An 11,264-nucleotide genomic window follows, 5' to 3' on the forward strand; every position below is an offset into this window, starting at 1 on the left:
TTGGGTCCATAGTAGTTTATATCTTTTATTTTCATTTTTTTATTTTTTGTATGGACAATATTTGTATTTTGTAAAATTAATTTAATTATGAATCGTCTTTTTCTTTTCCAAATTAATTATTAATTTCTATTATATATATTCTTTAACTCCTAATTTTTTATATAAATTAAATGTTTCTCCATAATTAAATAAGGTATTGTGTTGCCATCAAAAGTTGTAAAAATTATATCATTGGTCAAATGTAATATATAAGCATTTCTGCCATATATTTTTGCAATAAATTTCTGCTAGATATTGTGAGGCCCACTCCATTCCGTCCAAATATTTCTGCAATAAATTTCCGTTCAAACATTTTATTTTACATTTGAACTACGATTAACCTATATGTAACATAACTTTACTTCCTTACGTAAAAACTTTCCATATACGTGATAAGGCTCTGCTAGGGTTTTTGCTAGGTCTCCGTTCGGGTGCATGGCGGCCCCTGATGGCCCGCCGCCCATGGCAGTTCCAGCTCGGTCCTTCGCTGACCTAGTCTCTGCAGTGCCTCAACCATTGTCGGAGATGGAGGTCTCTTTCCGTCAGCCGAAAACCATTGATGGAGAGCTGGTGTTTACGTTTTCAGTGGATGAGATTGAAAAGCTTGCCCAACCGTTTCGTTATTCCATTGTTCTGAAATTCCTCAAACAAAGGCCCTCATTGGATGCGGTGAGATCTTTCATTCGAAACCGTTGGGGGTTGTCAAGTATGCCCGTGGTGTCGGCGATGCAGCGTCCTCGACATGTTTTTGTGAGGATGGCTAACGAGATGGACTTCAACAAGGCCCTGTCCAGAGAATCCTGCGAGGTTAACGGCACGTTTTACAGGCCTTTTGCATGGACACCAGATTTTGATGAAAACTATGAGCCATCGTGTGTACCTGTTTGGGTGTTTCTCCCTGGACTTCCACCGAGTTTTTACCAGCCTTCAGTGTTAAAGATGCTCACAGCCCCGATCGGTAGGTTCATACGATGTGATAATTCCACTACGTGTGCAACGCGTACGGACGGTGCTCGGGTTTGTCTTGAAGTAGATTCCTCAAAAGCGCCGATCAATTATTTCTGGATAGGTAAACCAGGGGTTCCGAGAAGTAGAAGGCAGGAAATAATCTTTGAAACACTTCCGGCATACTGTTCTACCTGCAAGTGCCAGGGACATAATGCCCAAACGTGTCGCAGGGGAATGGATCAAAAGAAGCCGATGCGAGAAGCTAAGAGATGGGTAAAAGTGGATGTGAAGCCAACGGAAGAGAGGGTGGTAGTGGCCGAACCAACGACTTCGAGTAATCCCAAGACAGACGTGCAACCGGAGTGTTTGGCTCCTCGTGTGGATGATGCAGCTACTGAGCATCCTGATTTTGATGGGAAGGGATTTCTGGAGGATGAACATGAAGCTGGGAAAGTAGATATATCGGAGGTGCAGAGGGACTGTACGTCTCCTAAGTTCCCACGGCAGTCACTAGACCCGGTTTGTGCAGGGGATCCAAGTTCTTCTAATGGCATCCCGAGTCAAGAGAATGAAGGTGGTATGAATTTGATTAGTGAGATGTGTGTGGAGAAGGGTGCAGTTTCGTACTTGGGTTTGAACGACAGGGAAGGGCCGAATATTGATCTTCCTGATTTTCAAGTCACAGAACTATTGGAGGACGGATCGAGTTTGAATGATGAGGTGATGATCATACCGGATTCCATTGGAGAGCAAGTGGAACGCCTGACCCATGCAGACGGAGATGAGAAAGGCAACACCGAGTTGTTTGAAGAAACACAGTCAGATCATGAAGATGCGAAAATTAGTATGAAAGAGGATATGCGAAAGGAATATTGCACAGACTCGGAGGGCATGACCAAAAAAGTCGGTAAGCTTCCGAAAAGAAATTCCACACGGGCTGTTATTCGTCCTAATAAACTTAATTTATGATTAGTCCAATTCTATTTTGGAACATACGGGGAGTTCGCTCCTCCAAGTTAAGGTTGTGGAAAATTCTTAAACAATTCAAGCCTAATATTATAGCTTTGGCTGAGCCTTTTTTGAGGGAAGATAAAATTCCAGCCCTTTTGGGGAAGTATAACTGTACTAGTTTTGTTACTAATGAGGTGCATAGTGGGAAAATCTAGTTGTTATGGAATTCTGAGATTTCTATACAGTGGTTGCGGGGGTCGAACCAATTTGTTTCTGTGAAAGTTGAGGAGAAGGGGTTCGTCTTTATTCTTACTATAGTTTATGCTAAATGTAACCCTGTTGAAAGGAAGCATCTCTGGGATGATTTGGTTGAGATGAGTTATGGGAATCTTCCGTGGTTGCTTTGCGGCGATTTTAACATTATCAGAGAGGACTCGGAACGACGGGGGGGACTCCCTCGGCCTTTCTCTGCTATGGGAGATTTTAATATTTGCCTTCAAAACTGTGGTGTGATGGACATGAGATCACAAGGCGCGTCGATGACTTGGTGCAATGGCCACAGCGGCCTGTCCCGTAGTTGGGCAAGGTTAGATCGCTGCTTCCTTAATCCTAATTTTCTTAATTGTTTTCCTAACGTTTTCTCTCAGGTATTGCCTCGCAACACGTCTGATCATGCTCCCTTAGTGATTCAAATGGGTGAAGATCCTTTTAGGTATGGGCCTAGCCCTTTTCGCTTCCAATTTATGTGGACTGACCATGCAGATTTCCTTAGCTTCGTGGAGGGGATTTGGAATCAAGCTGGTTTTGGTGCTGGTCTTTTTAAGTTATCCTCCAAGCTTAAAAGACTCAAGGTGGCACTTAGGGATTGGAATCAGCGTGTTTTTGGGAGGACGGACGTGATTATCAAGGAGCTTGAGCAGCGTATAGATCGCATTGAGAATAGCCTTCAGAATTCTTATTCTATTGAGGATGATAATGATCTCTTGGCTGCTAACTTGGAACTCCTAACTTGGAAGGGTCGGGAAGATATTCGCCTTTCTCATATGGCTAAGAATAGATGGCTTAAAGATGGGGATAATAATTCTAAGTTTTTCCATGCGTATCTTAATGCTAAGAAGCAGAAGAGGGTTACTGATATGGTTCTGGCAGATGGTACTCATTTAAATAACCCTCTTGAGATCCATAAAGCGGCAGTTGATCATTTCAACCAGTTTTTGAGTGAGAATAGTATTCGTGATTTCCCTAGTTTGCAAGATTTGATTTCCCCGGTGATTACTACAGATGAGAATATGAGGCTTTGCATTACCCCGTCAATTGATGATATTAAGGACGCTTTGTTCAGTATTCCTATTGATAGTAGCCCGGGTCTGGATGGTTTTGGTTCCGGTTTCTTCAGGTTCTGCTGGGAGATTGTTAAAGAAGACCTTTTGGAGGCGGTTTCTGAGTTTTTTCAACATCAGTTGCTTCCCAGGTATTATTCTGCATCTTTTATTGTTTTAATCCCCAAGGTTGATTCTCCTACGGGTTTTGATAAGTTCAGACCTATTAGTTTGTGTTCTGTGGTTTATAAGATTTGTGCTAAGATTTTGGTGAGTCGTCTTACGAACTTGCTTCCTAAGATGATTTCCCAGGAGCAAGGGGCCTTTATCCCTGGTCGTAGTATTTTTGAAAATATCAGTCTTACTCAAGAGATGGTCCATTCTATTAACAAAACTATCTATGGGGGAAATGTTTTGGTTAAGCTTGATATGTCTAAGGCTTATGATAGAGTGAATTGGAGGTTCCTTATTCACGTTCTGGGTGTGTTTGGTTTTTCCTCTCAGTTTTGTGACTTGATTAACCTTTGTATCTCCTCTCCTTGGTATTCTATTATGTTGAATGGTACCTCTTTGGGTTTCTTTAAAGGTGAGCGTGGTCTGAGGCAGGGTGACCCGCTCTCTCCTTACTTATTTGTCATTATGCAAGAGGTGTTATCTCGGTTGCTTAAGAAAGCTTTTGTTAATGGTAATATTGGTAGGTTTTCTCAAGCCAGAGGTACTCCCCTCATTTCCCACCTTATGTATGCGGATGATATTGTTATTTTTACTAATGGTGGGAAAAAGTCTATGAGAGGGCTGATGGAGGTTCTTAATCTATATGAGAATTGGACAGGTCAAGTTCTTAATAAGAATAAAAGTGCGATTTTGTTTTCTAACAAAATTTCTAATACTAGAAAGTCCTCCATTCTCCGTATGACTGGTTTTTCAGAAGGTTCTTTTCCCTTTAAATATTTGGGTGTTCCTATTGTGGTGGGTCGACTGAAGGTTTGTGACTTTGGTGATTTGATTGGGAATTTTAATAAGAAAATTGCAGGGTGGAAAATGAAAATGTTATCTACTGGGGGCCGTGTGAATCTTTTACGTCATGTTTTATCGAGCATGGCAATTCATCTCATGGCAGTTCTTCATGTTCCTAATGGTGTTTATAGGGTATTGAATAGGATTATGAGTTCCTTCTTCTGGGGTGATGTTGAAGGGAAAGGTAAAAGGAAGTGGGTGGCTTGGAAACATATTTGTCATCCTACTGAAGAAGGCGGTCTGGGTATCCGGGACTTTGAAGATGTTCAGAGGGCCTTACATATGAAATTTGCTTGGCGTCTCCTTCAGGGTCATTCTTTATGGGCAGATTTCTTTAGAGGCAAGTATGTGCAAGGTAATCATTTATCCCTCTTGAATCCTACTAAGGGAACTAGATTTTGGAAAGCTATTGTGCATTGTATCCCGGAGGTTTTAAATAATTCTAAGTGGCTTGTGAAGGAGGGAAATGTCTCTTTCTGGTATGATAATTGGGTGGATAGGGGTCCTATTGGGGATCAGTTTCCCGTTATTGAGAGGCCTTTGCTTAGAGTTAAAGAGTGTCGGATTGACAATGGGTGGGATATTACTCTTTTGGAAAGATTAGTGGGTCAACATAAAGCCCTTGAGTTGTTTCAGTTTTTGGCTACGAGGAAGGATGGTCAGGATATCCTAATTTGGATGAAGGATAATAATGGAAATTTTAGTACAAAAAGTGCTTGGGACTGTATTCGTGTGAAAGCTCCTTTGTTACCTTGGGCCCATTGGATTTGGCATACTCATGTTCCCAAGAAAATTTCTGTCATGATGTGGAAGGCTTATCATAATTGTTTGAGTGTGGATGAGAAGATCAAGAGGATTGGAATTCCTATTGTATCTAAATGTAATTGCTGTGCTAGGGGACATTTAGAGGATTTAAATCACGTTCTTTGTACTGGAGATTTTGCCAGACGTATGTGGCGGTTGGCAGCGACTCATTTAGGTGTCCATATGGGTGTTTTCCATACTTGGAAGGAGCAAATTAATTTCTGGTTTCGTCGTGCTGGTAAGTCTTCTCAGTTAAGGATTATCTTTGGTATTCTCCCCTCTATTATTTCTTGGCAGCTTTGGAATAGACGTTGTAAAGCTCGGGTTGAGGATAAAGTGGATTCAGTTCAGTCAGTTTGGTATGTTGTTAAGTTGTGGATCCGGAGGATTATGCCTTTATTTATGAAGGTTTCTAGGATTTCTAACCTTGATGTTGATATTCTGAAAAAGTTGGATATCCCGGTTTTATATCCTAAGCTCCGGCAACCTCGTGTGATCAGATGGAAGAGGCCACCTCAAGATTGGATGAAGCTTAATTCTGATGGTAGTAGCTTAGGGAACCCAGGACCAGCTGGTGCTGGAGGGGTTATTCGTGATAGTCTTGGTAGGATTCACTCAGCTTATTCGGTCTTTTTGGGTCATGGGTCTAATAATTACGCTGAGTTGAGAAGTTTGTTGGAAGGGGTTAGAAGGTGTCACCAGTTTGGTTTCCGTCGGGTTGAGATTGAGATTGACTCTCAAATGATTGTCCGCTGGTGTACTAAGGGTCAGTGTACCATTTGGTACCTAGAGGATTTTTGGGAGGAATTGAGGGGTCTTTTGGGTTGTATGGAGTATCGCTTGAACCATGTGTTTCGTGAAGGTAATGCGGTGGCTGATTTTTTAGCCAAAATGGGAGCTGGGGGTTTAACTATGGATTGGTCTTTTAACGATACTCTACCTGAACAGCTTCGTGGTCTGCTTCGTTTGGACAGAATTGGTCTCCCTTATTTGCGTAAAGTGTAGTGCCTGGTACGTTTCTCGCTTTTTTTGTTTTCTTGACTCTTTTATGTTGATTGTTTTGCAGGTGCTTTGGTTTGTGGTTCTAGTTTCTGCTTTCTTGTTGAGTTTAGGCCTGTTAGTTTTTTCTGGTCATTTTGTCTTTTGGATTGTTTGTTTGGACACTTGGTTTGGGTTAGTTTCTTAGTGCTTATATTGTACACCCCCAAGTGTTTTAAATGTTACCACGGTATTCCTCCGCCACAAGTGAGGGTTTTCTAATAAAATTGGGACGGGGCTGCTATGTGGGTGGCTACCGGCTCTTTCTAAAAAAAAAAAAAGAAAAAAAAAAAAAAAAAAATTAACCTATATGTTTGAATGGTGTAATAATTTGTTCGAATGGTAAGTCAATATCCCACTAACTTTAGTGACGTAACTTGCCAATTCCTCAGTTGATCCTGTATAATATCCCTTCAAAAGTTTTTGTGCTTATTTTATTATGTGCAATACACAACTTTTATTATGTGAATTCGAATGGAAATTAAGCAATACACACAAACGTGCTTTACACAACTTGCCTTTTTTTTTTTTTTTTTTTTTTTGTGAGCTATTTTTTGGGCCAAGGGGTGGAGAACAAGCCCAGCTACTGGCAAGTGAGCCCAGCCCCACTTAAACACTGCCATTTTAGCCAAAGGTGAAAACCCTATCTCATCTCCTAGCTCATGCGCGCCGCACGGCCCCCCCTCCCCCTTTTTCTTCTTCTTTCTGCTCTTAATCTGTCCCTCTCTTCACCACACTTCATCAAATTGCTTCGTAATCTCATCTCTCTACTTCGAAAGCTCTTCTTTTGCTTTATTCGCCTCAGCCAATTCTATTGTGACCTTCTCACTTGACCTCAGAGCTTCTTCCTTCTTGCGTAGAGCTTCATCCCCCTACCTCCCTCTCTCGTCATGCTTCTTAATTGCTTCGTGAGCCAGAGCCTCCAAGTAGTTGAACGAAACCTGCAACTCCGATTTCAAGTTCTCCACCACCTCGCGAGTGGCAAAGCTATTCTTTTGCTCTATTTGCCTCAACCAATTCTACTGTGACCTTCTCACTTGACCTCAGAACTTCTTCCTTCTCGTGCAGAGTTTTATCCCTCTACCTCCCGCTCTGCTCGTGCTTTTTAACTGCTTCCTGAGCCAAAGCCTTCAAGTAGTTGAACGAAACCTACAACTCCAATTTCGAGTTCTTCGCCACTGTGCGTTTGTTTTTTTCTGTTCTGATTAAATCTCGTGAGCCAGAGCCTTCGTCCTTGTGCATTTTCTTTTGTCTTTTTTGATTAAATCTTATGGGAGATTCGAGCAAGAGGGCAATCATACGCCCATTACACTCACATACACGGACAGTTTAGACAACGGCATTAACTTTAACGGAAAAACAAGAATAACTGTTAAAATAAGATTTTCTGTTAGATAGCCACTTTATATATATATATAAAGATATATATAGAAAACAGCTTCCATATCTGTGAGAGAGGCCAACCCATCATCTTCTTCTATAAGATGATCGAGTACGTACTGAAGTGGCGAGATGGCGAGAGGCCGGTGGGACAGAGGGAGATAGCAAAATACAGAAGTACCAAAGAGTCTTTGAATAATTTTGAAACGAAAAACATCATTCATATACAGGGAATTATGATAATCATAATGTGTATGTATGTGTTTTTTTTTTTTCTTGAAAAATAAATTATGATCAGAAGTTGATCATGACGAGCAAAATATTCTTCATCATAGATATATATAGTGAGGAAGTTCTTAAGGTGGCAAGATAAAATGCGTAATAATTGCAATTATTGTAAGGAAAAAGTGGAAGCATTTCTCTTAGGATTTTCGCCCAATCATTTTGATATTCGGAACATTTAATATATTTTATTCGGGTGGGTAAAATGGATAAAGTTTGTGGAAAGTTGAAACGAATAAGTTTTTTTCTGATCCCTAGCTAGCATGGTGCAATATATGCTTCCAAGGGTCACATGAATGGACTGCCAAAAAGTTGTTTAGGATTGCGCTAATTAATGTTAATCTTGTCATAAAATATGTTTTTTATAACAAGATTAAGGGAAAAAAATGCAATGGGCTCTATGGTTGTGGTTGGAAGTTAATATAAAGTGATCTCAGATGATCTGAGTTAATTTATAAAAAGTAGTTTTTGTAAATCTCATTTAAATGTGTTTGAATGTATAAATTAAGTTGAAATGATCAAGTTAAATTTTTTATGAAAAATTAAAAAAATAATAAATCTAATCAATAATTAATTTAAAATAAATTGAGATAATTTCTTTAACTACCCAAGATAGCCTTAATTTATAACTCTGTTGGAGATATATATGTCCATGTTCATTCATTACACACCTCAGAATAAAAAGTCTGCTTTTTTGCTTTGTCAGTTATATTGTATACTTTTTCCTTGCGCCTCCCGCCCAACTTCGACCATACAAATTAACCCTACTTTTTGCTCTCCCACCCCTGCTTAATTGCAAGGATCTTATCACTTTTGTAGTTTTTAATTCGATCTCTAGGAGCCCAAGATCAGCAGTATTGCAACTACTGCAAGCAAAACCAAAAGCAGAGAAGATCGATCATAAATCCACATGTTAGAACCAAAACTTTTTAAAGAATCTGAGAAGACTAACTTGCTACTAGCTTATTCTGAGGGAGACCCCCAAGAAAAGGAAGAAAAAACACTTCACAATTAATACCCAAACAGCTCAATTAATATGTATTTTCGTGATATTTATCATTAAAAACTCAATAGTCACTACCAGTAAAGGTACTAGATATATATGAATTTTATATATATTACCATACTATCTTACCTATTTCCAAGTTCTTTGTTATATGAATTGTGTTTCTGATTATGTAACATATCTATTTACAGGGGAACAGGGCTAGAGAAGTAATTATGAATATTTGCTAATAAATATGGTAACATGCTAGGATATATAAAGTAAAGCTCGATCAATCGTTGTCGCTTCTTCAAGTAACCCAATTTTGGGTCTACTGATCATGCAAACACCAAATTAATATTGCGACTCTTCAATATATTAGGCTTTGGAAACAGAGACTAATAGACCGATCGAAAACTTTTAGTCTATTTTCAGTTTTTTTTTTTTCTTTTTATAGCATTAATGTGAAAACTACTAGTTTGGAGAAATTGTTGACACAACATAAGCATTTATATTGTCACTGAAAAGCTAGATACGATGATCAGTAGTACAACAGGAGGACATGCATGCATGCATGCTTAATTAGTACAAGTAATACACACACACTATATATACAATTAAGAAAGATCAGCCACTAGTACTTAAGCCCAGCTGGCGAAGCCGCGGTTTTCTAGTACTTAAGCCCAGCTAGCGAAGCCGCGGTTTTCTTTTCCGATGTACTGTTCCCTAACGATTATCCCGCCGTAGAGCTTGGCTGCCTCGTCGCTGTTGATGATGACAGGCTGATCTGGCTTTGGTACCGGATAATTCACCTTATGAGGTACAGCTTGTTGATTGCCGCCGGCTGGCCTGATCCTAGGCCGGCCATGGAAGTCGTCTATCATATCGAAGGCTTCCACCCCTATCTTCAAAAGGCGACGACGATCTGCCCGAGGTGCCATATATGCTAAATTAAGAAAATAGGTTAATACGACCTGTATAATGTATATGTGCAAATCAGTTAGCTTTCTAGGTTTTCTGGTATTAAAGGTTAAAGGCCATACCTCCTTATATAGAACTCACTGCAAGTGATCAGCTACTTGATTAGCTTGCCACCTCAAAAGCGCTTGCAACAGATCAGAATGTAGGACAGATCGAATTCGGATAAATTAAAGAACAGGGGCCTCCTCAGGACCTCCACGCCATTAATTCTTCTATTCAAAGGTGCATATATATATGGTGATATTTTGGACTCTTCCTTTGAAAGTGGACTGCGATGCAGAATATATCCGAGAGTTGATCAGATAGTGGATTAGTACCGGAAAATTATCACATTTTCAGTGTTTAAGAAGAATAATAAATAGTTTTTAATTGGAGGATGCACGTTATTTGATTTAATTGGATGATATTAAATCAAGAACTTGATTTGATATTGTTCTAGGGAAGTAATTTGATTTTCATAATTATCAAATTAAGAGACTTGATTTTCTTAATGATCAAGATGTTTACTTTATCTCCTTCTCATGTAATTTTCTTATATATAGGGACATATATTTTATATCCAATCACACTTGAGAATAATGAAGATATAGCCCTCAAAATTTCTCTCCCTCATTTTCCTCATGATCTCTTCTCCATCTCAGGTTCTATTATATTTCTATCAAATATAAAATATAATAGAAAAAAAGAATGAGAAGAGAAGGAAAATGCTGGAGAGAGATCTACTTTAAGAGCTACATCTGTACTATATATTCTCAATTATGTTTGAATACAAAGCAGGTCTCTATATTCATAGAGAAATTAAATGGGAATGAGATAAGGTAAATAATTAATGATCTGATGATTGATCATTATGAAAATCAAATCTCTGAGTTTGATAATTATAAGAATAAAATCATTGGATCTGTACCTTGATTAGGGTTATATCAAATATTCAAATTCAAGCAAGCAGATGTTCTTACGACACTACAAGAATCTGGACTTTTCCCAGCGATTTTAGTGCTGCTGCAAAAAAATTCGCCGTAATATAGATCATATAGCAGCGACTTATTAATCGCTGGGTAAAATCCACTTAATAGTGGCGATAAGTGTCATTCTGCTTATCCCAGCAATTATAATTCTTTTCACGACGACAATTTTCGCTGCACTACCATGAATAAAATCCAGGCGCCAAAACACCAATTTTATTTTCTATTTCCCTCCCCACGGCCTCGAGTTAGTCATAGTGCCTCTCCTCCCTCTGTTTGTGTTTCAGTCGATTTCTTACTAAATCCCTTCCGGCGAATCGATATGACGGCGGCGACGATAATCCCCCTTTCGCAATCACTCCTAAAGCTCCCTCTCTGGCCTCCACTACATTTTCACCGTCAAATAGAAGCTTGGTCATCGTTTCCAACCAAAACCAAAGCTGTACCGGGGACTCTCGGCTTACCCATTAGGTTGTATGTTACCCCCTTCAAATCTTAAACTTTCTAAACCTTGCACTACGTCTACCAAAAATTAAATCCCCCTTCTATTGAATG

At 39.4% G+C, this 11,264-nt stretch overlaps 1 protein-coding gene and 1 long non-coding RNA gene across 2 annotated transcripts; one reads left to right on the top strand and one right to left on the bottom strand.

Annotated features, from left to right (window-relative positions):
• Positions 1 to 474: 474 nt before the first annotated feature.
• Positions 475 to 6,083, top strand: LOC122298309. Its single transcript, XM_043108083.1, has 2 exons — positions 475 to 1,890; positions 2,184 to 6,083. Exons 1-2 carry the CDS (start codon positions 475 to 477, stop codon positions 6,081 to 6,083), a joined length of 5,316 nt encoding a protein of 1,771 aa, XP_042964017.1.
• Positions 6,084 to 9,254: 3,171 nt separating this feature from the next.
• Positions 9,255 to 9,975, bottom strand: LOC122302658. The gene is made up of 2 exons (XR_006240496.1): positions 9,807 to 9,975; positions 9,255 to 9,709 (listed from the first exon to the last, which is right to left on the bottom strand). It is a non-coding gene; the product is annotated as an uncharacterized LOC122302658 (long non-coding RNA).
• Positions 9,976 to 11,264: the final 1,289 nt, after the last annotated feature.

Source organism: Carya illinoinensis, chromosome 1 (genome assembly GCF_018687715.1).
Source record: "Carya illinoinensis cultivar Pawnee chromosome 1, C.illinoinensisPawnee_v1, whole genome shotgun sequence".
In the NCBI taxonomy this organism is placed as follows: domain Eukaryota; kingdom Viridiplantae; phylum Streptophyta; class Magnoliopsida; order Fagales; family Juglandaceae; genus Carya; species Carya illinoinensis.